General features: G+C 39.3%; 1 protein-coding gene across 7 annotated transcripts in view; it reads left to right on the top strand.

Annotated features, from left to right (window-relative positions):
* The window catches only part of LOC126337013 (protein PALS2), a 359,531-nt gene extending 333,258 nt beyond the window's left edge, over positions 1 to 26,273 (top strand). For all 7 annotated transcript variants that reach the window (XM_050001265.1, XM_050001262.1, XM_050001266.1 and 4 more), the window contains 4 exons: positions 16,025 to 16,227; positions 16,990 to 17,118; positions 24,153 to 24,227; positions 24,346 to 26,273. In XM_050001265.1, the coding sequence (XP_049857222.1) occupies positions 16,025 to 16,227; positions 16,990 to 17,118; positions 24,153 to 24,227; positions 24,346 to 24,522 (584 nt within the window). In that variant the 3' untranslated portion in view covers positions 24,523 to 26,273. The remainder of the gene's footprint in view (positions 1 to 16,024; positions 16,228 to 16,989; positions 17,119 to 24,152; positions 24,228 to 24,345) is intronic.
* The last annotated feature ends 407 nt before the right edge of the window (positions 26,274 to 26,680 follow it).

Genomic DNA, 26,680 nt, shown 5'->3' with positions numbered 1-26,680 from the left:
CCACTTGGTAAGTCTTGGAATCTTTGTTTTTATAGGGGAAATGTTGTTACTAAAAATCTTGAATTTTTTTACCAAGTTATTTCAGATTTTTACACGATACTATTACGAACATTCGGATGGGCAGAGGCTATATATTTTCAATGTGTATAATATATAAATATACAGAGTATGTAATGTATAAAGGGGAAACATAGCTATTAAAAATCTCAAAAAGTACTTGGCCAAAACATTGAGCTGGAACATGGAAGAATGGAGAATGACAAATGCCGGAGACGTAAACTCCTTCAGGCTCAGCCACGTCTTCCACCTTCCATCAGCTGTAAAGTCTGTGGCCACCTGTTCCATGCTAGGATTGGATTGCTAAGCCATCAATGACACTTACATGCCTGAACTGTGACAAAGGAAATCTCAGGAGAGAATTGAAAACTCGGATATGAGTATCAGCCGACTAATACTGACTCACCACGTAGAGGAGATGTTGAGTTCCAGAGAGGCACAACAAAAAGACTGGCAAACGTGAGCTTTCGGGCAAAATGGCATCTTTTAAAGTAGACAACACACACAGATTCACACAACCAGAACTGATGCACACATGATCACAGTCTCTGGCCACTGTGGACGTGCTGTGAGCAATTTTGCATGATGGGAAGAGCAGTGGGGGTGGTGGGGGTAAGGAGGAGGTTTGGGTGGTGAGAGGGAGGGATAATGGAGTAAGGGTGAGGGACAGTTCAGTGCTGCTTGTGGGACATGCCTGGACATGATGCGGCCAGGGTAGAGCAGCTAGGTGCACTTGGGAGGCTAGATGGCAGTGGTAGTGGGGATGGAAAAGGATAGAACTAGAGGAGGGGGAAAAGGGAGAATGTGAGTACATTATTGGAACAGAAGTCTAATGATTGTTTGACACATCTGTGCATCCAGTAATTATTGTAATCTTATCCTCACAAATCCCATGTGAGTGATGCATAGGGTGTTGTAGTATATTCCTAATATAATAATTCAAAACCAGTTCTTGAAACTTTGTTAATAGACTTTCATGGGATAGTTTACATCTATCTTCACGAGTCGTAGGATACTACATTTTTCATTTTGTGAAGTGCACAGTTTTCCATTTCTGAACATTTAAGGGAAGTTTCCAATCTCTGAACCACTTTGAAATCTTATCAAGATGTGACTATATATTTAGGCAGCTTCTTTCAGGTAGAACTTTATTGTAGGTAACTGCATCATCTGCCAAAAGCCTGATTTTATTATTAATATTGTCTGCAATGTCATTGATATACAACATGAACAGCAAGGGTCCCAACACACTTCCCAGGGTACACCTGATGTTGCTCCTACATCTGGCAATGATTCCTTACCCAAGACAACATATTGCGTTCTCACTAGCAAAAAGTCCTCATTCCAGTCACAGTTTTCACTTGATACCCCACATTATCATACTTTTGACAATAAGTGTAGGTGTGGTACGGAGTCAAATGCTTTTTGGAAATCAAGGAATACTGCATCTACTTGGTTGCCTTGCTCCAAAGCTTTCAGTATGTCCTGTGAGTTGGGTTTCATGTGATTGAAGGTTTCAAAGTCCATGCTGGTTGGCATTGAGGAGGTCATTCTGTTCAAGATACCTCATTATGTTGTGAACTCAGAATGTGTTCTAATATTCTACAACAAATCAATGTCAAGGATATTCAACAGTATTTTTGTGGGTCACATCTACTACCCTTCTTGTAGATGGGGTGTGACTTGTGCCTGTTTCCAAGAACTGGGTACAGCTGTAGTTCAAGGAATCTACAATAGATTATAGTTAGAAGAGAGGCTAACTCAGCCATAAATTCAGTATAGAATCTGGAAGGGATTCCATTGAGGCCTGGAACTTTGTTCAATTTTAATGATTTCAGCTGTTTTTCAACACCACTGGCACTAATACTTTTCTGATTCATCTTTTCAGTGGTACGAGGATTAAATTGCGGCTATTATCCTAGGTTTTCCTTTGCAAAGGAACATTTGAAAACAGAGTTAAGCATTTCAGCTTTTGTTTTGCTGCCCCCAATTTCAGTTCCTGTCTCATTTGCTAGGAATTGGACACGAACTATGGTGCCATTAACAGCCTCTACATACAACCAGAATTTCTTGGGGTTCTGTGAACGATCGCATGATAATATTGTGCTACGGTAGTCATTGAAGGCATCATGCATTGTTCCCTTGACAGCCAAATGCATTTCATTCAGCATCTCTCTATCTTTAGCCGTATGCTTTGTTTTATACCTATTATGCAGTAATCTCTGTTTCCTTAGAACTTTCTTTACAGTGACTGTGTATAACATGGAGGTTTCCTCGCATTATAAACTGTTCTACTATGTACATATCTGTCCAGTGTATGGTCAACTATTCTTTTAAACTAAAGCCCTAGTATCTCTACATGCTCTTGCCCTGTGCTTCAGAAGTTTCAAGTTCCTCATTAAGAAATGACTGTACTGATTTTTTATCTAGTTTCCTGAACATATGTATCTTTCTGCTTGTTTTAGTTGTCCTTTGTACTTTGGAATCATTGTTGCCACAACCGCATTGTGGTCACTGACACCAATTTCAATGTGGACATCATCAAAGAGGTCATGTCTGTCTGTTGCTATTAGATCCAAAGTAGTTCCATCATGAGTGGGTTTCTGAATTATGTCTTCTTCAAAGAAGACATTTAGTAATGTTTCACAGGATGTCGTATCACACCCATCCCTAACAAAACTGTAATTTTTGGATGATTTATGTCTCTAACAATGATAGCAGTATGAATAGGGGACTTATGTGCAACTGAACTGAGGTTTTCTCTAAAGTTTTTGGTTACATCAGAAGATATGTCTGATGGGCGATAGAATGATCCAATTATTCTTTTATGTCCACTCCTGATATAGAGTCTTGCTCAAACAATCTCACATGTAGCTTCAATTTCTATCTCGATGGATTTGATTTTCTTGTCTACTGCAACAAATACACCACCTCCATTTTCCATTAGTGTAACCTTTCAATATACATTTAAAATTTCCTCAAAAATTTCACTGTTATCAATTTCATTTTTCAACCAGCTTTCTGTACCTAATATTATGTGAGCTTCACTGCTTTTCATGAGCACTTCAAGCTTTGGCACTTTGTTGTGAATGCTTCAACATTTTAACATTAGGATTTTAATACTCTCACCTGTTGGAGCCATTTCTTTCAATCTTACTCTGGTAATTCTGGTTTTCCTACAGCTACCATCATCTGACTTGGCTGGAGAGTCACCTAATCTAAAAAATACCTTTTGTGTACTCGTCAGCTGCCTGAGTAGCAGCCTCTGATGTGTGCACGAATGACCTATTTATGGGGACACTACAGCTCACAACTCTATGGCACAAGTCCATGAAGTCGCAGCCTAGCTTGTCACAGAACCTTCAAAGTCTCTGGTTCAGTCCTTCCACTCGACTCGGAATCAAATGGCAGCAATCAGTTCTGGGGACAATATTGCAAATTGTGAGCTTCGTTGACACTCCATGTGCAAGGCTGATCTTCTCAACCTTCTTTGCCAGTTGCTGAAATGGCCCAAGAAAGTCATCAGAGACCAGATGACTAGCATCATTTGTTCCAATGTGTACCAGCTGGTTGCACCCTGTTCCCACAATGACTACTGGAATAGCCTCTTCAGCATGTTTAATTAGGCCCCCAGGCACACACACTGAGTGCACCTGGTGTCCTTTGCTGCCATTTCCTTAAGGGGTACCATCATTTGCCATAAATTTGAATTGCCGACGATTAATAGACCCTTACCCTTTTGCATTTGCCTCGTCCTGACACAAGATGAAACAGGTGTCTCCAAGAAAGGTGAAGTGAGTCGGAGTAGCTCAGTTTCAGTTTCACTGAAAGATAGCACCTCAAACTTTGGTTAGGATTATCAATACAACATATTTATTCCTCCCTGATCCCTTTACACCCTGTATAGGATGCATAGATCTACCACTGTTTGAGAACAGCATTTACAATGGGGCTGCATTTTAGCTGGTGCAATGTATTGCAAGGCTGTAAACAAATAACTTTATATCAAGCCTGTTGATTATCTTTTAACATGTTGAGGTAAAAAGTTGATAATTCCCTATAAAAATTGAAGCAGGTACACAAAACGTGATTTCTATTAAGGCAAATCAAAAAGTGTGGTAAAAATTACTAATGTCCTGAAACATTTTGATGTTAATTATAGTTGTTAGCAAACTCTAAAACAGAGTTAATTTATGACAGACAATATACAGGGTGACTTTTTCCACTGTACAAACTTTAGTGATTGATTGACGAGAGGATACAGAACAAAAGAATTCCAATGAACTTATGTCCAGGCATGCATAGTTTCCATGCTAGAGACCATTTATTCAGTCATACTGTGTTACAGAGACTGCAGTCTAATATGTACTGTACCATGCAGCAACAGTTACAGTATGCATGGTTTCCTTGTAGTGAATGATATTGTTCCTCATATCATGCCCTAATGCCCTCTCCTGCCATAGTAAATGGTAATGTTGTGTCCTGTTCACTTATCTCGCTCTCTCACCTTGTAGTGGATGTTCCACATTCAAATCAAGAGCTTGCCGACATGGTGTTTACTTACAGAAAGGCAAATGGAAATGGCCAGCGGGCAGCAGGGTGGTAACAAGAGCCCTATCCCTGCCTAAAACAATCACAGCATTCAGTGTTTGCAACATTGTTTCACTGCTTGTCTGAGGCAGGGTCATTTCAGGAAGCAGGAAATCATTAAGGATGTACCCAAAATGTTTGGACAGCAGAGTTGGAGGACAATGTGATTAACACTGTGGAAGGTAACTGACATGTCAGTACCAGGCAGTTGGCCTGCCAGTACTGTGTTGAACATTCTTCATGACAGTTGTTACTACCCTTACCATTTACAGGGCGTGCAGGGCTTACTAGCAACAGACTTTCCACATTGGGAGCAGTTTTGTCACTGGTTTCATCACCAAACAACCACGATTCCAGCATTTGTGTCATCCATCTTATTCACAGATGGGGCCACCTTTATTTGGAGTGGTATCTTCAACTTTTATAACTGGTATCCACGGCATAGTATGCAGAACCCCCGTGGTATTGTGACAGTGAACCATCAGCATCATTGCAGCTGGAAGGTGTGGGCTGGAATAATTGGCGATTGTGTTTTGGGACCAGTATTCCTTCCCCTTTTGCCAAACAGTCCAGAACGATTGGTGTTTCTTGTGGGTGACTTTGCCCCTCCTGCTGGAAGAAGTGCCATTGATGGTTCAAAGGGTTATGTGGCTGCTACATGATGGTGCTCCAGCCCACTTCGCCATTGACATCCAGACGCATCTCAATTGTGTCTTCTGTGGTTGATGAGGGGGTCCAGTTGCATGGCCTGCTCGTTCACTAGATCTCAACCTGTGGCTGCATGGTACAGCATGTATTAGACCGCAGACTCTGTAACAATGTATGATTGAACAAATTGTCTCTAGCAAAAATCCATCCATTTCCTGACATAAGTTCATTAGACGTGTTTTGTTTTGTATCATCTCATCAACCAATCCCTACAGTTTGTATATGACGGAGAAAAATAATCGTGTATAGGGTTATTCCTCTGTAAGGGAAAACTAGATGTAACACAAAATGTTAGAAAATCTGCTACAGTAATGAGAGAGTATGCTTTCTTGTTTTTATTTCCTGTACTTTGCATTCCTCAAAAACTATTCTGCAGTTCCTAATTCAAACATGGTGGTTTCCAGAGCAGTTTATACATTTGTTAGTAGATGAGCAACCAATTCCGAGTGGCCTTAATGCAGTCGCCACACATCACTTCTCCCTAATGCCCTAGGGTTGTATGCCCAGCGCATTGGCATTTAAAACAGTATGTTGGGTTTGGGACACATGGCTGTACTTAAAGGCGAAGAAAGCCTGCCTTGGTGTGCTCTGGGAGTTTGTTGGTTTTGAAGGTAAGAATGAAGGAGTCAGATTTCACCAGGCCTCCATCCACCCTTTTCATAATGTTATGAACATCAACAATTCCTTCTGGAGCCCACTCACTCTACAGTTCTTTTATAGGAATATCAGCTAGGTCCCTACAGGACACAACACCTTTTCTGAAGTTCAAGGTGCTGTGGATATCTGTGTCAGTGGCATATTCCCCCCACTTAGCTCTCTGTAGGTTAACAGCTTGTTGGTAACTGGATGTTTCAATCAACATTGTCTCATTTTGCAACTGCTTTACAGATTTTAGAGTCCTGGCAATTCCTTCTAAGCCCTTCTGGATGTAGAAAGGTGAGACTTGCTTGAAACTTCCTTCTTTTCTTTTTATTACTTGAAGTCACCCTGATTATCAGCCTGTGGTCTGTTACTCATTACTGCTTTGTTCTTATTTATTCCTGCATCTGAAGGGTTGGCTATCAGAGCACTCTTACTAGGTTGGGTGCTGGTACCTTCCATCAGCCCACTGTGTGGAGGAAAAGAAAATTTTGGAGGATATATTTTGGTCCCAGGAGCAGGTAGAGAAGAAAGGGTCCACCCAGACAGAGCCCTGCATGCCTGAGTAAGCCTTATACAACTGAGGTGAGGCATGTTCCCCAGAGGTTGCGCTTTAATGACTGTTCCACCTCAACAGCCATGCATCTCATAGTATGCAGCACACTTTGAGCCTGATGGGTCATAGAGGTTTATTTCATCCTCACAATCTGGGGAAATAGACCCAGATCCCCAGTCCGTGAGACACACAATGTTCCATAGCTGTACCGTATGGTTGTTACTGAAACATCCCCAGAACTTACAATGACAGAGGACTGATGATGCCGGCACGGTAGCTCTGCGTGTTCAGTCAGAGGGTAATGTACCCTCTATGATAAAAAAAAAAAACAACTGAGTTAATAGACCAACAATGAACTTAAATGGATGTCTTACGACATCCGCTGGTGCTTACCAGTCCCCAGATCAGGAACCCCAGGGTCACCAAGCCCGTACCCAGCAAACGAATGCTGAGACCCTGAGACCAAAAAGATCTACAAGTCCATGCAGCCTCCCACATTTGCATCAATCCTTCAACAAGCCTATTCTAAACCTGATGCCTGTACACAAATGGAGATTGCAAGTGTCAGTTCTAACACCTGCATGTGTCAGTGCACTTGGATGACAGCAAGTGTTTCGGAGCGTGTAGCTCCGCTAGAACAGCAGAAAAAGGTACAGTGGCCAATCTAGTAGAGCCCAAGGCACCTCCCATGGCCGAAGCTGTTCAGAAGCCCAGCTCCAGCTAAGCCCTCAAAACAGTGAAAAGCTAGTACAAAGCAGCAACAAGAGGTAAAATCAAGTAGTAAACCGTTGCACTGTGTCAACGTGATTCTACCTGATACTTCATCTGGCTCTTCCCCAGAAATTATGGAGTATGAGGTATGTGGGGGGCATTCATCTTGCCCCACAACTGAAGCTCTACCCACTTCAGTCTCCTCACCATAGTGGAGAGGCAGGATGAAGGTGCTACCCATGTGATTGATGGAGCACATACTTCAGTGGAACTTGTAGGGATTCAGGACGCATGTGGAGGAACTTCGTCTATTATCCCAGGGCACACCACTGTGTCTGTGTCTTCAGAAAACTAATTTCACTCAATCATTCACCCCTGAGCTTATAAGGCTATGTATGCCACAAAAAGGATGACCTAAGAGGAGAGAGAGCTAGAGGAGGGGTAGGTATTTTCGTCAGTACCAACTTCCAACCCTTGGCCCTTTCCCTTGCAATTAATTTACAAGCACTTGCCATATCAATGCATGTGAATCATCCATTGACAAAATGTTTCCATTACCTGCACCCACACGATGCACTCAATAAGGATACTCTCAATGATCTTCTTACACAGCTCCATCACTCCTTCATCCTCTGTGGTGATCTTAATGCACACAGTGTGCTTTGAGGCTCAGCAACTACCTGCCCCAGGGGTAGAGCAATTGAGAAGCTTCTCATGTCATCATGTGCATATTTGCTAAAAATGCAACTGAGTACTGACTGCTGCACTGCAACTGGGTCGTTCTCTGCCTTCCATCTTTCACTTTGCTTCTTTAGCCCTCATTCTTACTGCACAATGGGAAGTGCATGACAACTTGCACGGAAGTGATCACTTCCTGATCTGGATTCACCTGCCAGATAGAATTGAACCCGATGGGAAACAACCGTGATGTGTGCTCAGTAGGACAGACTGGACACTTTATAGTCAGCTAGCCCAGTTTGAACATCGTGTCAATGTTGATGTATGGGTGGATCATATTACCAAAATAATCCATCGCATCACTGAAGCATCCATTACAGTCCATGCGACAACTGAAGAGGGACCACTGAAGCATCCATTCCAAAGTCCATGCGACAACTGGAGAGGCAGCCTGTCTCGGTGGAGCAAAGAATGCTGCTCTGCCATCAGAACTAGGTGTGCGGCTCTGCATAGGTTCTAGTGCTGGCCCACTGCAGGGAATCTTGCAGTCTTTCAGGTGGTGAGGGCAGAATGTCACTGGATTATTTAAGAGAGCAAGAAGAGGTCACAGCAACAGTTCCTGATCACCATTAATTGTTCCATGAAGAGTTCTATGGGAAACCATCAGGAGAATTTCTGGGAGAGGAGGGAGGAGCCTCATGGCTGCTGTAATGGAGAATGGCACTCTCTAAACCAGTCCACAAGACATTGCCCAGACTGTGGTGGCCTATTATGCCGCATTTACTGCAAGCACAAGGCAGGATCCAGGTTTCCAGACCCACAGATTGGTTGCTGAGAGGAGCAGTTTGGACTTTGGTCCACCACTGATGACGATTACAACTGGCCATTTACCATATGGGAGCTAGATTCTGCATTTTCTGCAGCCTGTGACACATCCCCAGGTCATGAAAGAATCCATTACAGTATGTTATGGCACCTCACAAGGTTAGCGGCAATTTTAATTCCTCTTTTAAAACCTGGGAAAGACTGTACATGCCCAAGTAGTTAACATAGTGTTGCCCTCACTAGCTGCATAGAAAAGACCTTGGAGCAGATGGCCAGCCACCACCTTGTCTGGATCTTAGTATCAGTATCCAGTCAGTTCCTTAGTCACGTTCAGTGTGTGTTCCATATCTGAGAACCTGGCCCTCCTGGAGGTGACTATACAACAGTCTTTCCTTCTCTGGCATCACCTTCTAGGTATAATTTTTGTCATTGAGAAGGCCTACAACACTACTTGGAGGCATCTTATCCTCGAGCAGCTTCACATATGTGGTTTTCGTGGATGTATTCCCATTTTTATTCAGTCCTTGCTCCCGCCATGGTATTTCCAATACAGAGTCGGTGATGTCCTGTCTGATCACTTCAGAAGAACCATGTCCCTCAAGGTAGTGTTAGGTGCAACTGTCTTTGCCATACCTGTTTATAGCATTACATCAATTGTGAAAAGTACTGTCCAGTATTCTTTGTTTGTGGATGACTTCTCTGTGTTTTGCTCTTCTTCAAGCCTTGCAATGACAATACTCTGGTTGCAACTAACTGATATTTGGATGAATGAGTACAGAAGAGTAGTTTTCCACTGAGAAGTCTGTGAGAGTTCTTTTTAACCATTCTTATTCCATTTTAAACTTTCATGAGTTGAGGATGAGTGAAACTGTTCTTAATTCTAAGATGCAGTGAAGTTGTCCCATGAGGCTCTAAGTATTTTAAAATGTCTTAGCCACAGTACATGTGGAACAGATAGGACTTTTCTGCTCTGGTTTTACAGAGCCTTTGTGTTATCTCGGCTAGATTATGGGTGCACGGTGTACGGGTCTGTGAGACCCTCTTATTTAAAGATGTTGGGTGTGATGCACCATGAAGGAATTTGTTTGGCCACTGGGGCATTCAGAATGAGCCCCATACCAAGACTCTGTGCAAAGGCTGGTGAACTGCCACTTCACATCAGATGATGACTACTTACAGTGTGCCAGGCATGTAAAACACTGTCCACACCATACACACATGCATACCATATTGTTGTTTGGCCTCCAATGGAAAGACTTTTTTGTAACTGACAAAAAGCAATGAGGTCCTATGGGATTCGCATGAAGAATTGTCTTTTCTAGATGAGTGTGGCCGGTTTTAATGTTTTACAGCATAGTTGGAGATTTCCCCCTTGGTTCCTCCAGAGGCCCAGACTTTAGACTTGACCAATTTTATGAAAGATAGTATACCATAAAATACATTTCAATCTATGAGTTTTAACATTTCAGATATACATCATGGTTTCACAGTAGTGTACACTGATGGCTCCAAACAAAGGGACTTCTCTTGGCTACTCTGTAGTGTTCCCCAACCATGTCACCAGGCATTGGCAACGAGTATATTGTTTTCTTAGTGGAGCTCCAAGCGATCCTAAAGGTACTGGAGCAGATGCAATGTATTCAGGACAAAAATTTTCTCATCTACTCTGATTCCCTGAGTGCCTTACAATTGTTACAGAACCTGTACCCAGCTGATAAATTGGCGCAGCTGATATTTGACCTACTATACTTACTCCAGCAGGTGTCATTCTGCTGGGTGTCAAGGCATGTGGGGATACAGGGCAAATGTGCCGCCAAGGAGGCCTGCAGAGGACAGTATGTGGTACAGTGTCCTATTCCCCTGCAGGCTGTCATTTCTGCACTGCATAGGAAGTCCATGCAGTTGTGGGATGAGGAATGGCTGGCAGTAACAGACAGTAAGCTGCGGTTGGTAAAATCAACTATTTGGCCATGGCATTCCTCTTGCCGGTTGCTCAAGAAGGATGAAGTGACCTTCACACATCTTCAAATTGGGCTCTGCCCTATTACACATTTTACTACAGTGAGAGGATCCCCTGTTTTGTTATGCTTGTGGTGTGCAAATCTCTGTACGCCATATTTTAACAGAGTACATTTTATATCATGATGCAAGGGCTGAAGCAAATATCAGTGCAGATTTTCCATCTATTTCAGTGGACAATGAGATGCATGTGACTCAAGTTTTAAACTTTTGTGATGTGTCTGCACTATGGCCTAAGCTTTTAGACTGGAGGTTGTAGTGCGTTACAGAGTGGCTGGTTCATTCTTTTTTATTCTTGTAGTTAGCCAGCCGTGTCTGTCAGCTCTATTATTTTAACTGCTTATACCACTTTCTTCCTGTTTAGTTAATGTTTTAATATTTGCATGATACTTCGTTTCATACTTCTGTGTTGGTACACATATAGTTTTCCACATTTTGTTCCTTTAAGTTTCTGTGCTGTTTTATAATCCTGTTTAGTGTATTTTACTAACACTTGTTTCAAACTGTTTTTGTGCAGGCACTGAAGGCCTTGCTGTCATGCGCACATATCAACATACCCATCCAGCCTCCATCCTGCTAAAGTAACTAAATCACAGACACTGATTTGCTACAGATTGCTCATAGATTATGCAAAGGACAGTGGTATCATCCAAAAATTCTCAAAAATGCTTGTTATTTGTGTTGATATACTGTGAAATTCAGGGGTAGTGTATTCTTTGGCCAAACTGTGACCACAGATGCTGATTTTCTATGAAATAAATTAGGTATTCAAAACACTCTTACTGATAACTTACAGAAATATTGTTTTGTAAGCACCCAGAAATTGTCAATCTAACCTATTTCTTGTGTAATTGAAGAATGAAATTAGAGAACCATTGTTCTGAAAGAGGATAGGTTTACTGTTCTCAAAAACTTTATAAGTGAACAATTTGGTTTGAGCCTACAATTGACAATAACAGTAGTAGTTTATTGTGGCACTAATGAATGTTCAAAATTTTATGATATATCACAATACAAATGAGTATTGATACAATCAATGAAAGATTATGCAGTAATGACACTAACAGGAAAATATGTGAATATAGAGCTGTAAGTTCATCTCTATCAAAATCAATATAATTTGCGGCAGCAACAGAGCATGTCTTCTGCCTGTTGCAGCTAACATTGCAGCACTGAAGTGGTTAGTTCTTGGGAGGGTAACTTTTGGGAGGATCAACAACTTCGACTCACTCCCTTCTCAGTTTCTGCTTCCCTTTCACATTGTTCAACTGTTAGAACTGCCATCTAACTTCTGTACCAGTTACATTTAACATTTTGCTCTCTGCATTTTATTCTTGGTACTTTCAGAATTTCAAAGAGTGTCTTCCAGTCAATATCATCAAAGCTTTACCTAAATCTACAAACACCATAAACGTAAGTTTGTCTTTCTGCAGTCTGCCTTGTAAGATAAGTTGTAGTGTCAGCATTTCCTCTTGTGTTACCACTATCCTCCGCAGTCCAAAATGATCTTCCCTGAGATCAGCTTCTACTAGTATTGTGTCAGTATTTTCCAATCATGATTTATTAAACTGTTGTTTCAGTAATACTCACACCTATCAGCAGCTGCCTTTTTAGATGTAGGATTTGTTTACTTTCTTCTTGAAGAATGAAGGTAGTTTGCATGTCATCTTGCGAACCAGGTGGAATAGATTTTTCATGCCTTGCTCTCCCAAGGATCTCAGTAATTCTAAGGGAATTATATCTATGCCAGGTACCTTGTTTAGACTTAGGTCTTTCAGTGCTCTTTCAAATTCTTCCAATTTTATCTTCATATACATCTTCTTCTATTTCTGTAGTATTATCATGTCCGTTTCTCTTATATAGAACCTCTGTACATTCATTCAACCTTCCAGGTTTCACTTCTTTACTTAACATGTTCATATAAATGCTTTTTTTCTCCAAAGGCCTCTTCAATTTTCTTGTAGGTGGCACTTATCTTTCATCTAGATGTGTATGCTTCTAAAGCCTTGCATTTCTTGTGTAGCCATTCCTGTGCCATTTTGCTCTTCCTGTCACTATAATTATATAAATAATGGTTCTCTTTTGCCAGCTTCATTTGATGCGTAATTGTATTTTCTCCCTTCAACAACAGATTCAGTAGCTGTTGCATTATCCAAAGATTGCTCTTGACTTTGTCTTTATTTATTTATTTATTTTTTTTTTTTTTTTATTTGGGTCCCTGCTGCCTTAACTATTCCATCTCTCAAAGGCTCCTATTCTTCTTCTGTCCCTGCCCAGAGATCTGAATGGTGGACTATTTTACCTAAAAGGATGCTGTCATTATTAAGCCACCCAGCAGAGATCAGGAAATATAACATTGCTTTCAACTGTTTGCAGTGCTCATGTGTTAAGGGGCCATGATGGCTAATGTTACAAGACTAAATTAATCAATCAATCAGACTGTTGACCCTGCAACTACTTTTAAGGCTGCTGCCCCTTTGGGGAATCGTATGTTTGTTTTGCCTCTCCACAGATGGTTGTACCCACAGTATGGCTGTTTGTACCATAGAGGCATGAGTGTCATCCCTGCAAGATCCGTGGTGTGTGGGGTAGGAGGGAGTGTTACAAGACCATTACTGCTTACAGTACATATAAATGATCTTGTGGATAATGTGCTGTTGTCTACAAGGAGTTACAGTACCAGACGATTGTGGCAAAATGCAGAAAGACCTGTGAAGGATAGATGATTGTTGTGGGACTAGCAGTTGAGCCTGAATGTTAATGAATGTAATATATTGGGCACAAATAGATGAAGAGATCAATTATGCTATTGGTTATAAAACACTGGGAACATTAATCACCATAAAATATAAGTAGACCTATCTGTCAGAAGCTCCCCAAAGTGAAATTATCACATAAAACTAATTATAGGAAAAACAGATTCCAGGTTGAAATTCAGTGGTAAAATACTAACTAAATTAATTCATCCACTAAGGAAATGGCTTACAAAACATCCTTTTGACCAATCCTTTAGTATTGCTCATCAGTCTAGTTACCTCTCTTACAAGGTTGGATTTACAGAGAAGATCCAGCAAAGAGTGGCACAATTTATCATATAGTCAGGAAGTAAGGTGGAAAGCTTTATGGAGATGATCAGCAAACTCCAGAGGCAGACTCTGCTAGAAAGGTGTTATGTATCACAAAAAGGTTCTCTCTCTCTCTCTCTCTCTCTCTCTCTCTCTCTGTGTGTGTGTGTGTGTGTGTGTGTGTGTGTGTGTGTGTGTGTGTGTGTGTGTGTGTGTTTGTGTTTGCTTAAGAGTCTGGCAGCATATTACCAGGTATGTCTTCCAAAGTTACTTGACAAGAATATCAGAAAAATTAGAAATCATACAGAAGCTTATCAACAGGCACTCTTTCTGTGCACCATTTATGGATGGGACAGGGAAGGGGACAAATTATGGTGGTACCAGACATACGCTCCACTACAAACTGTAAGGTGGCTTGGAGAGTGTAGATGTAGATGTGGACTGGAATGATGGTATGGATACTGTCTGTGCTACAGAAATTATCTGTTGTGTTCTTGAGATGCCATACCTCACCTCACCTCACCTCACCTCGCCTTCGACCCATAAGCATAATGTATTTGTGCATTATTTCTGTTTGCTCACAGTTATACTTTTCAGACATAATAGTATTACTAGTCCTCTTTTTCTACTTGTTTTTTGTTACTGGTGTGAAGTCTACATTGTGCTTCTTTTCAGTTAAGAGCCATTGTTAACTGCTAATCACAATAACTTATCTTGGGTTTTTCATTGTTACTTCAAACCATTCAATGTATATGATATGATCCCATCTTCAAAAAGGCCTTAGGCAATTCTTTTCTTGACATTTATATCGCTGCCTTCTTGTAACGTAGTATGTGGCTCTTCTTTCCAAGAATTTGTTGTTTCCACAACTTTTATTTTGCAGTAAGGTACTTTATAACAATGTTTTATCATCACAAGAAAATCTGTTGTACAGAAACATTTCATATTAGCACATATTAATTGTAGTAAAACAGTTGCAGAAATAGTGGAGCATAACTAACAAGTAGTGACATATGGGCACTTCATTTGTAATGGATACAAAGCAGCAATATCAGAGGAACTCTGGGTAGAACTTTGGTTCTGTTGTGAACTTGTTTAACAGATTACTGATGTGCTGAACCAGTGCTTGGACCTAAATAGAAAGATTTGATTTGTAAGAGAGAAGACTGGTTGCTTTAGGCTGTAAATAATTATTATTCCATGAGAGGAATTGTAGTTACATTGCTCAGTCTTTAAAAGCTCTGCATACAAAATACAGTGATGGGATCCAGTTATTGTCTGGCATTCAGTAATCAAATTTGTTTGCATTTTTGTTGGGAATTAGAAACAAAGTATGTACACTTCTCCACTATTGTCCATTTTTAATGTTATGATTAACATAATACACAATAGTTAATTTGTTTTATTTATTGTTTCCAATAATTAAATATATTAAGTATTGTTGCTGCAGTGTTGTTTTTGTGTATGCCCCATAGGTCCAAAAGTTTCACAAAGAGATTAATAAAATAAAGAGAGAAGTTAAGATGTCATTCCAGTGCTTCAGGTCTTCCTCCTCTTGTGCACAATGCACAGAACAGTCATACAACCATGTGAAACTGACAAAAAAATACTTTTTGGGGTGCTGTTCAACTCGTGTCACACATTGGCATGAATGTCAGATATGTCACTAAAGTGTTGACCCTTCCTGTGAATTTCTGCATTTTGTGGTAGGTTCAAATTGACGAAACCAAGCCTCCACCAGAAAAGAACTATCAACATTTTGCATTTCAATAAAGTCGTGGCAGGGATCCACACATCATTTTTAAAAAGAGTCATGATGTGTGGAGCAGACATTGCATACACTTTCCCCTTCTTCAAAACATTCTGGAGAATGCTTTGAACACTTTATTTAGGGATGTTTCTCCATTGCAATTGGCAACATGATAGCACTGTCTGACTACAGCTGCACTTTTATTAGTTAGCATTGCCTGCTCCCGCTGAATCATCGAATAAGCATTTGTTGTTTACAGTTGTTAGTCCAAACTGCCACCATGGTTACTGCATTGATACCATTTATATGCTAGGAATAAAACTGGTCACAAAACTTTTTGGATGGGTGATGTATATCCCTAAAATGTTTCAGAGCTCTAAAGCCATCATGGATAAAATTATTAATAACTGAATTTTAATTGTACAGATACTTCTCGTCCTCCTCGTGTTCTTGAAGAAAATGGAAAAGGTTACTGGTTTATTGACAGAGAATCTATGGAGGAGGACATCAGGGAGCATAGATTTTTGGAATATGGAGAGCACAATGGTCACCTTTATGGCACAAAGTTGGATTCTATTAGAGACGTCATACGCCAGGGCAAGATGTGTATACTGGACTGCAGTCCAGCAGTAAGTATGCTACTGTATTCCAAGCCTATGAGGCAAGCATGCTATGGATACTTTGTGCCATGGTTAAATGCAGGTTCATATCCAGCTAAGCTCATAGTTCTTTATTTTGACAAACTAAAACAATATATAGCGTGGAATACAAATTCCACGCAGTATACAGCAAAGTAACTGCTTTGCTTTAGTGTGTACTTGATTTGTTTCCCTCAGAGCTCCTTCTCTTTTGGTCCACCCTGACAAAAATATATAGCCTACAGCTTGAGATTTACTACTAAGTGTGACATATGTTCCACAAAATAGTTTTCCCACAGGAGGTGGCTGTGGAGAGGATCTTAATCTATGAACATTGATCTGTTGGATGCAACTTACTATCAAAAGTTAATGAGGTAAAGCTGGTACTATACTGAAAAGGAAGTGAAAAATACAAAGTCACCCAGTAGAAGTGTAAATAGCAAGCGACCAAATAAGTTCACTTTGTATATCAGCTTTCTTTTATTCATGTTGCTTCCGTAGCAATTGACTCTTCTTTACATAACATCTCTGACTATATTCTTAAGAATGTTGTATTTCACCTTTTTTTCTATTTCATTGCCTGCCAATGAGGTTATTACACAAGAGAGATAAAAATTTCTTGATTTATACTATATATTTTTGGTAATAATGGAACATTAAATTTTAAGAAATATCAGTTTCTTATGTTAATGGTTAAAGCTATTATTAAGCAAGTTAATGATTGAATTTCTAACTTTCCTTTTTTTGTTTAAGGCACTGAAAATATTACATAATTCGTCAGAGTTCATGCCATATGTCATATTCATCGCTGCTCCGGGAATGGAACAATTGAAACACTTGTATGGTATGGGTCGGACAATAGGTTCATCAAAGAGTTTGACGGTAAGTTTTGCGTTCGTGAACATGTTTCGTATTTATAGCTGAATGCAGTGATATAAATGTTGCAGCAGGAAGCCTGCAGTGGAATATAAGTAATGGAAGGAGTAAAGGTAACAAGCCACCATATATTTGATGTGTTGAATGGTTGATAGGGATAAAACTAGACTGAAATGTTGCTAAGTTTTTGAGTGATGTCCTTTTTCATAGCTGACTAGTACAGAATACACATACACATACACCTGCATGGCTATTGTCGTAGCTGACTACATTATACTGACAGTTCAGTTTGACAGGATTTGAAATGGCTAGTGTGGTGAAGATGAGAAAGGAGGTGGGAGGTTGTTGCATGGACTTTTGCTGACAGTTGGGAGCTAAAAGCAATGCCAAAGTGAGCTCATCAGTGCCACATACCTATCCTGTGCACTTGCTGCATCCTTAGCTGATTGACAGCATAGAAAAATATAAAAAAAATGGAATAAAATATTTACTGTGACCAAATCACCAGAAGAGACATGATTGGTGGTGTAGGCATACCATTTGGCTAATGCCAAGCACTATATTTCGTATTTAGTGGGTATGAAATATATTACAACACAATTTGTTTCAACATTCTTGAATTTTGACCAAATGCCCTGTCTAATCAGCATTGCTCAGGTGTTGTTGCATGAAGTTCATGGTGCTATAAATGATGATTCAGTATATTGATTTCAAGTTTAAAGGAAGCTTCCTGGAGAACCAAGAATTTAAAAAAAGTTAGCTAAGTTCATATGAATGTGGAAATTCTGCTCACTGTTTTCTTTCATTTTAGTGGCATAGTGTATCACATGTGTGTGGTCACTTTTGAGCAGTACTAGGAAGTTGTGTGCTACTCGGATGAAGCAGTCTAAATTTGAGGTAAATGTTTTGTCGAAAACAACACACTTGCAATGCCTTGGCCTCTGTGTTCAGCAGACATGGCCCCCTGTAAGTTCCTTCCACAACTAAAGTGGCAAAAATAAAGGAATAACTAGAGGAACTACATGTCATATCAAAATTGCTTTCCAGAAGTTCTTTGACTATTGGAAACACTGTAGACTTCAATGTGTTACATTTAATAGGTAAAGCTTTAAAAGTAAGAAATGAAATTAATAGTGATGAATAAATAAGGAGAGTAAAGATAAACAGAAGTCTACATATTTGTGAACAAAACTTGTATAGGCTTTTCAAAATGGAAATCACAAATTCATTCATTAACTCTTTAACTGATATGTGTTTGAGAAACTATGCATATTCTTCAGCTGACATAGTGCCTTGGACTTGTAGGCCTTCATCGTTTGAACATTAACACTGTTAAGTGATTAATCTATAATTTTACACGTCTTTGTCTTTTAATAAATCTTCTGGTAAAGTAACAAAAAGATTTGACTATGAAACTTCCTGGCAGATTAAAACTGTGTGCCTGACCGAGACTCGAACTCGGGACCTTTGCCTTTCGCGGGCAAGTGCTCTACCATCTGAGCTACCGAAGCACGACTCACGCCCGGTACTCACAGCTTTACTTCTGCCAGTATCCGTCTCCTACCTTCCAAACTTTACAGAAGCTCTCCTGCAAACCCTGCAGAACTAGCACTCCTGAAAGAAAGGATATTGTGGAGACATGGCTTAGCCACAGCCTGGGGGATGTTTCCAGAATGAGATTTTCACTCTGCAGCGGAGTGTGTGCTGATATCTGCCAGGAAGTTTCATATCAGTGTACACTCCGCTGCAGAGTGAAAATCTCATTCTGGAAACATCCCCCAGGCTGCGGCTAAGCCATGTCTCTGCAGCATCCTTTCTTTCAGGTGTGCTAGTTCTGCAAGGTTCACAGGAGAGCTTCTGTAAAGTTTGGAAGGTAGGAGACGGATACTGGCAGAAGTAAAGCTGTGAGTACCGGGCGTGAGTCGTGCTTCGGTAGCTCAGATGGTAGAGCACTTGCCCGCGAAAGGCAAAGGTCCCGAGTTCGAGTCTCGGTCGGGCACACAGTTTTAATCTGCCAGGAAGTTTCATATCAGCGCACACTCCACTGCAGAGTCAAAATCTCATTCTAGATTTGACTATGTTTCCAAATCATCTTGGGTAACATGTTTCCTTACAGTATTGTGTTCCTCAATTTACCCTCCCAGAAACCATAAAAATAAACACGCCTTTAAACAGTATCCAAAAACACAGTGATTAGTTATTAATTTTGAGTTAGCTAGAATATTACAGCTGCCTCAAAAATACCCCAGAAAAGTAGAGATGAGAAATTTAAGAAAAAACAGTCGCCAAAACTTACAGATATCTTTTTAAATAGTGAAACCATAAGACTAATGTGGAGAGTAAAACAGGAAAGTTCCCCATAATAACCAAGAAAATACTGAGATTGTCTTAGATGCAATCAGCAAACTTTTAAATTGTGCTGACCCAATGGAAATGTTCCAGGTAAACACAGACATAGTCATTATAACCACCCCTCATCAGTAAACACTGACATAGGCAATATAACCACCCCTCATCAGGTAATTACTCCATGCAATGCATTATAAACCACAGGAAACTAAAGTTACTAGGCAGATGGTGAAGACAATGCAGAAACCTGGGGGGACAGGCAGAAAAACCCAAGATTTATAATTCCCCGCAAACCTCTAATTCAAATATGGACCATGGACAAAATTCTAGACCTAAGGAATAAGATATCCAGTATTTTTTTTTTTTTTTAAGGAGATAAATCCAGTCCGTATGATTTCAATGACAAGGAATAGCTCTTGGGAACAGGACATACAAAATGTAATCCTGCTTAATTTACAGTAGTATAGAAACACTATGTTTAAATTATGAAGAGAGATCACTGCTACCAGTTGCAGTGGGACATTAAGCGGACTCAGTGGCAATGAGCAAAAATGTGCGGTAACCGCTGCGTTGTTGCTGTTACTGTGAACATCAAGATGGTTTGTCAGTGACTTTATTTTGTCGTTGGATTTATGAAAGTGATTGAATCATGTAGGCCCAACTCTCTTTGCTGAGCATATGAAACTTTTTGGCCTCAATTTTAATTGCTTTTCAGTGTGAATATAACATACTTATTTTGTAAGCATTCAGTTGGTGCATAAGTTTATAGAGTTTTTCCATAAGTTTCCTAAAACACATCATTACACAAAACAGAGACTTTAGTCATCAATAATATATCCTCCATCATTATTTACAACAATCTGCAATTGCTGGGGCAAGTTTTTGATTTGATGTGAGTAGAACTCACACGCTTTGAGGTGAATAACTCCTCAAGCCATGTTGAAAGTGCATTTTCATCCAGAAAGGAAATTTCTTGAAAGTTGTACAATAGAGAATGGAAAAGATGAAAATCTGAGGAGACAAGGAAAAGGGGGGGGGGTCTAGAAGGAGTCCCTTACCCAACTCTTGCAGTGTTTTTTGTCACTCTAACAGAGTGCAGGCAGGCATTATCATGGACTATCATCACTTCACGCAGTCTTTCTGGTTGTTGTACTTGGATTGCATCTACAAGACACCTCAGCTGTTGACAATAAATGTCTAAATGTCAGTAGTGATGGTTACACCTCAGGGAAGTAATTCAAAGTACACCACACTGTCGCAGTTCCACCATATGTATAACATTATCTTATGTGGATGTGTGTAGATATTTGCACAAGGAGTTGCTCAACCAGTCATTTATTTCCCCTATGTTAGCATATAGACACTATTTCCCATCACCAGTAATGGTGAGCCTGTAAAGTCAAATGGATCCCCCTTAAAACAGGAAAACCATTTTCTTTTCATACTCTGTCCAATGGCATTATCCCTGTACATGGCACAAATGTTTCTGGCTGCCTCCATTGCTGTTAGTCTTCTATTGAATCCAACAAAAGAATGTCCTGTCAATGTTCCAGTTTCTTCACTTATCATTGCATTTTCTAACATCAACAGCTCCATTACAGTATGTAAACTCAAATAGAAACAATGAACTACAAGTAAAAAAAGGACAGTCGATAAATAAACCCAAAGCAACTGGAATACCGACATAACAAAGGCAATAAACTTATGTACCAACCTAATATTCATTTTAACTGTAGAGCCAATTAGTTTGGTAGTGTTTGAACATGGTTGACCAGGAAGTAATCTGATAACTGACTGTCAGTGTTTGAATAGGATGCCATAAATTTAAATATGTTAAGTGTTTCTTTATTACATTTGATATTATTAGTTGCTATTTTCCTCCAAGGAAAGATGCCCTAAAATTTATTTTCTCTGTCAGAACAGGAGCAATGTTCTCGCTACTCAATATACACTACTGGCCATTAATATTGCTACACCACGAAGATGACATGCTACAGACGCAAAATTTAACTGACAAGAAGCAGATGCTGTGATATGCAAATGATTAGCTTTTCAGAGTATTCACACGAGGTTGGCGCCGGTGGCGACACCTACAACATGCTGACATGAGGGAAGTTTCCAACCAATTTTTCATACACAAACAGTAGTTGACCGGCATTACCTGGTTAAACGTTGTGATGCCTCATGTAAAGAGGAGAAATGCGTACCATCATGTTTCTGACTTTGATAAAGGTCGGATTGTAGCCTATCACAATTGCGGTTTATCGTATCGCGACATTGCTGCTCGCGTTGGTCAAGATCCAATGACTGTTAGCAGAATATGGAATCAGTGGGTTCAGGAGGGTAATACAGAATGCTGTGCTGGATCCCAATGGCCTCGTGTCACTAGCAGTCGAGATGACAGACATCTTATCCGCATGGCTATAACGGATCATGCAGCCACGTCTCAATCCCTGAGTCAACAGATGGGGACGTTTGCAAGGCGACAACCATCTGCATAAACAGTTTGACGATGTATGCAGCAGCATGGACTATCAGATCGGAGACCATGGCTGCGGTTACCCTTGATGCTGCATCACAGACAGGAGCGCCTGTGATGGTGTATTCAAAGACGAATGGCAAAACGTCATTTTTTCGGATGAATCCAGGTTCTGTTTATAGCATCATGATGGTCGCATCCGTGTTTGGCAACATCGCGGTGAATGCACATTGGAGGCATGTATTCATCATCGCCATGCTGGCGTATCACCCGGCATGATGATACGGTGTGTCGTTTGTTACACGTTTCGGTCACCTCTTGCTCGCATTGACGGCACTTTGAACAGTGACCGTTACATTTCAGATGTGTTACGACCCATGGCTCTACCCTTCATTCAATCCCTGCTAAACCCTACATTTCAGCAGGATAATGCACAACTGCAGGACGATTGCAGGACCTGTACAGGCCTTTCTGGATGCAGAAAATGTTCGACTGCTGCTCTGGTCGGCACATTCTCCAGATCTCTCACCAATTGGAAACGTCTAGTCAATGGTGGCCGAGAAACTGGCTCATCACAACAGGCCAGGCACTACTCTTGATGAACTGCGGTATCGTGTTGAAGCTGCATGGGCAGCTGTACCTGTACACGCCATCCAAGCTCTGTTTGACTCAATGCCCTCGTGTATCAAGGCCTTTATTATGGCCAGAGGGGGTTGTTCTTGGTACTGATTTCTCAGGATCTATGCACCCAAACTGCGTGAAAATGTAGTCACATGTCAGTTCTAGTATAATATTTTTGTCTAATGAATACCCGTTTATCATCTGCATTTCTTCTTGGTGTAGCAATGTTAATGGCCAGTAGTGTATATCACTTATTTGGCCAATATCTGTATTATCTATCATGGCACATGTATCACCACTATTAATTTCCCTTTTTAATCATATTCCTGGACCATTTTGTACTCCATATGGTAAATTATTTAACTTCCATGTCAATTCCAAGGCCATCATTGACCAAGTATTTTAGGCTGCCCACAGACAACACCGGTAGTCTCAATAACTGGTGACTGAACATTATAAACAATTAGGATTTGTTTCACTTTTCATGAAGATATATATATTGCAGGATAAACCTCTGACACTGGGTCAAAGGTCTTACACAAACTGTGACAAACCATCTTAAATGAGTGGAGAGATAGTCACCGCGGGACTGAGCCAAAGTAGTTTGGGCAAGAAAAAAGATTTTCTTCATTTGTGACTGCAAAAATTAAAAACAATAGCACTTGTGCCACTATCAACATGATGGCAATTTCAAGTATGTAATGGCTATTGCAAATCTTATGGCAATGTTCATTGGTGTAGTTCCTAGTTCCAATTGATGCATAGAAATTACAGTTAAGAAGAGAGGAGTATTGCTATAGAAATGATCTTGATGTGTTATCAGATAGGTTTCCGTGCTCAAATAGTTGAATGCCAATCATATTCTCAAACTCCTTTCCACCTATACACTTTTCACTACTTCATTGATAAGTTTACACGTATTTCAGAATAATCAAATGCTGTCATCTCATTAATAGGTAAGGTCAAGTTAAATTATTTCCATTATCATTGCATGTTAAATTTTAAACTGACTGACTTGTTTGTTGTTGTAGATTTATCATGATTTGCTTATGGGATTAAATTTTGTGGCATGTTATACAAGTAAAATATTTTGGCTTTGATGATAATAGCTACTGAAAATTCCATACCTTTGTTCTACATAAAGATAGAGAGTGTCAGTATATGTTTTGGCCTCATTTGACATCTAAAACATACCATTTTAATATCGCTTAGATATATTCTACAAACCTCTTTCTACTGTGTCAGGATCTCATCAGTAACTTCAAAATAAATTCCCTTTAGATCCTATTTTTATGAATAATTTGCTGCTGCAGTGAAATTTTGCTTCTGTTTGTAGCATTTACTTGATAGTGATTTATGATATGTTATAATTAATTCCCAACTTCAAAAAGGATTGAATTATGTTTTAGATTTAGAAATGTCTAATTGTACCTGCTTGTGGAATGAGTAGTACTGAATAGATGTCAATGATATTGGCATGAGAGATGTGTGCAACATGCATTTTATTATTTAGCAGTATATGTAAATTATGGCATTTTTGTTTTAAATGTTTGTTGAATATTTTTGTTTCATATTTATGTTGCATGTTCAGTTTGATCGGGCAAGTTCCATTAGGTACAGTTCTCGAAGAGCAAGAACTTTAGAATCGTTAGCTTCACTTTATGAGGTAAGTATCCCTCATGTTATTTATGTAATTTGTCTTATCCTGAGATTAATATAATAATTGTTAGCTACAGTAAAGAGTATAAAATTGTAGCTTTCTGATTCTGTTTGTTTCTTTTAAGGAAGAGGACCTGCGTCAGACTCTGGAGGAAAGTGCTCGTCTTCAAAGAACTTACGAGAAATATATTGATCTTACCATTATAAATGAAGACTTTGATGGTACATTCCGAAAGGTTATTGAAGCACTGGAAGTCCTGAGCACAGAACATCAGTGGGTACCAGTAAACTGGGTGTACTGAAGTATGAAGTATCTGTAATTTCAGAATTTCTTGTTTTTGTCTGTTTTTATTGCTCATACAAACCATTTTGATTGTTAATTTGAGCAAAGTTACACTTGACCTGTTTTAAAACAAGAAAACATTTCGAGAATGTTTGGTGCTTGTTAGTAACAGTGCTTGTGGACAAACATCCAAATGCCTGACATTGTTCGGAATGGTCTGAGAATCTCAGTACCTTTATAAGCAAGATAAGTTATTTGCAAGTGTATTGTAGGGGACGGAATATGACATGAAATGTATCTCTGGTTTCATTCCCTTTTTATTTTGTTCATATACTGCCACATTATTTTAAATTGAAGATATAATGTTTTTTTTCATATTATTGCATTACACTAGTGTCCAATGTAAGTTTTGTTTTCTGTTATTTGATGTGTGCATAAATTTGTCAGAGTTAAAAGCTGTGGTTGTGTGCACCTTCTAAAAGAAAATGGTCTTTCCATGTCACTGACATTTAACCTTTTAGTAACTCCGAAAAAAATTAAAACTATGACCTGAGCCAGGAATCCAGATATGTAAAGTTTGTTCAGTTGGTAGAAATTTGCCTGTGAAAGGTGAAAATAGATCTAGTCCTGGTCTGGTACACAGTTTTAATCTCTGTAGATAGTATCATTACGGCACGTACTCCACTGCAGAGTGAAACATTCTTTACTGTAATGTACTTACCTTGCAATGAACAATAATGTATACAGTTGTGATATTAAAATTGTTGTAAAATTGTTGTTTTGTGAAATTGCTCTTATAGCTTACTTTTTAACACTTCCTTGTTGACAAAAAGGTGTGTCTGAGTCTGACCCATTCTTGACATGAAATTGTAGTGGCACATGTATATCTTTTGATTTCTAATCACACGAGATGTTCATGCACATTGTGTGACATTTAAGTTGCACATAAGCAAATGTGTTCATATGAAAATAAAATTATAAAGTATTCATTCATAAGATCTCTGACTATGTATTATTATATGACATGGCTTTCTGCTTGTTCACATATGTTTATCACTTATAACGAGAGTTAATAATTTCATAAAAGGGATCATTTTCCCACTAGTTTGTATCAAATTTGTGATGTGATACATGCCATCAATTGAAACATTCCATCGCTGTGATATTCATTTCTAGATTTTTTGTAAGATTAAAATGAAGTTTTTTAAGAAAAGTATAACTTATAGTGTCTTTTATCATACTGTTGCTGCATTTTATTTTTATGCACAAAAGATGTTGCAGTGTTTTGTGTGTTGCTCATCTACTGATATTGAAAAAAATTAATAATTTTGTTGTGTGTGTGTGTGTCATTGTTTTCAGATATTTTTATTTTATGATTTTGTATAGTTTGTCATTTAGAACACACACATAATCTATTACTCATCTACTTAGGTACAGTCTTTCGTTCCTTTTACCAAAAGAGAAGAGGAGTTGAGAATAGTTTGCACATTGCTATTTTTATTTGTTGAATATGTATTACTTGAAAACTGTTTGCGTCTGTAGATGTAGAAACAGTAGAAACTAACCCGTCCATGTGTTCAGGGAGAAAAATAGTATTGAAGGTAATGTATTTTATGTGCTTCATTGAAGTGATGTTATTAAGCAGCTACATATACTGTTTTAAAATTACATTAAAAGACATGTTTTATGTAAATTATAGCAGAGCTGTATACTGCAAAAACTGTTCTTATATATATTTAAAATGTCAAATAAAAGTACTTTACATTTTTATCTACTTCTTTTTATTCCAATATAGTAGACATCCCAAAAAGATTATTTTTCCTGTTTTCTATATGTCAAAAAGATGAGAGGAATGGTGGAATAGGCAAAGCTAATCATTACCACTTAGTGAAGTTCTGATTTCTGTGTGTGTGCAGGGAGGAGGAGGGGATGTGTAGCAGTGAGTGCATTCATCTTCTAATAGCGAAAACAAATGTTTATAAACTAAATTGCCATGCTTCAGTTCATATCAAGTGTAGCCTTGTATCAGTGAATGTCTGAACTACATGAACAGTAGTTATCTTCATTCACTACATGGTTAGTATTTCAGGGGCTGATGATTTTTTAGTATTAACAGAGGGACAATATGTATAGCAGGTACTTAAGTGTTTGGAAGTGTATGGGAAGCTCTTGCTGTT

Source organism: Schistocerca gregaria, chromosome 2 (assembly GCF_023897955.1).
Source record: "Schistocerca gregaria isolate iqSchGreg1 chromosome 2, iqSchGreg1.2, whole genome shotgun sequence".
Taxonomy (NCBI): Eukaryota; Metazoa; Arthropoda; class Insecta; order Orthoptera; family Acrididae; genus Schistocerca; species Schistocerca gregaria.
This window is presented reverse-complemented; position numbering and strand designations above follow the sequence as displayed.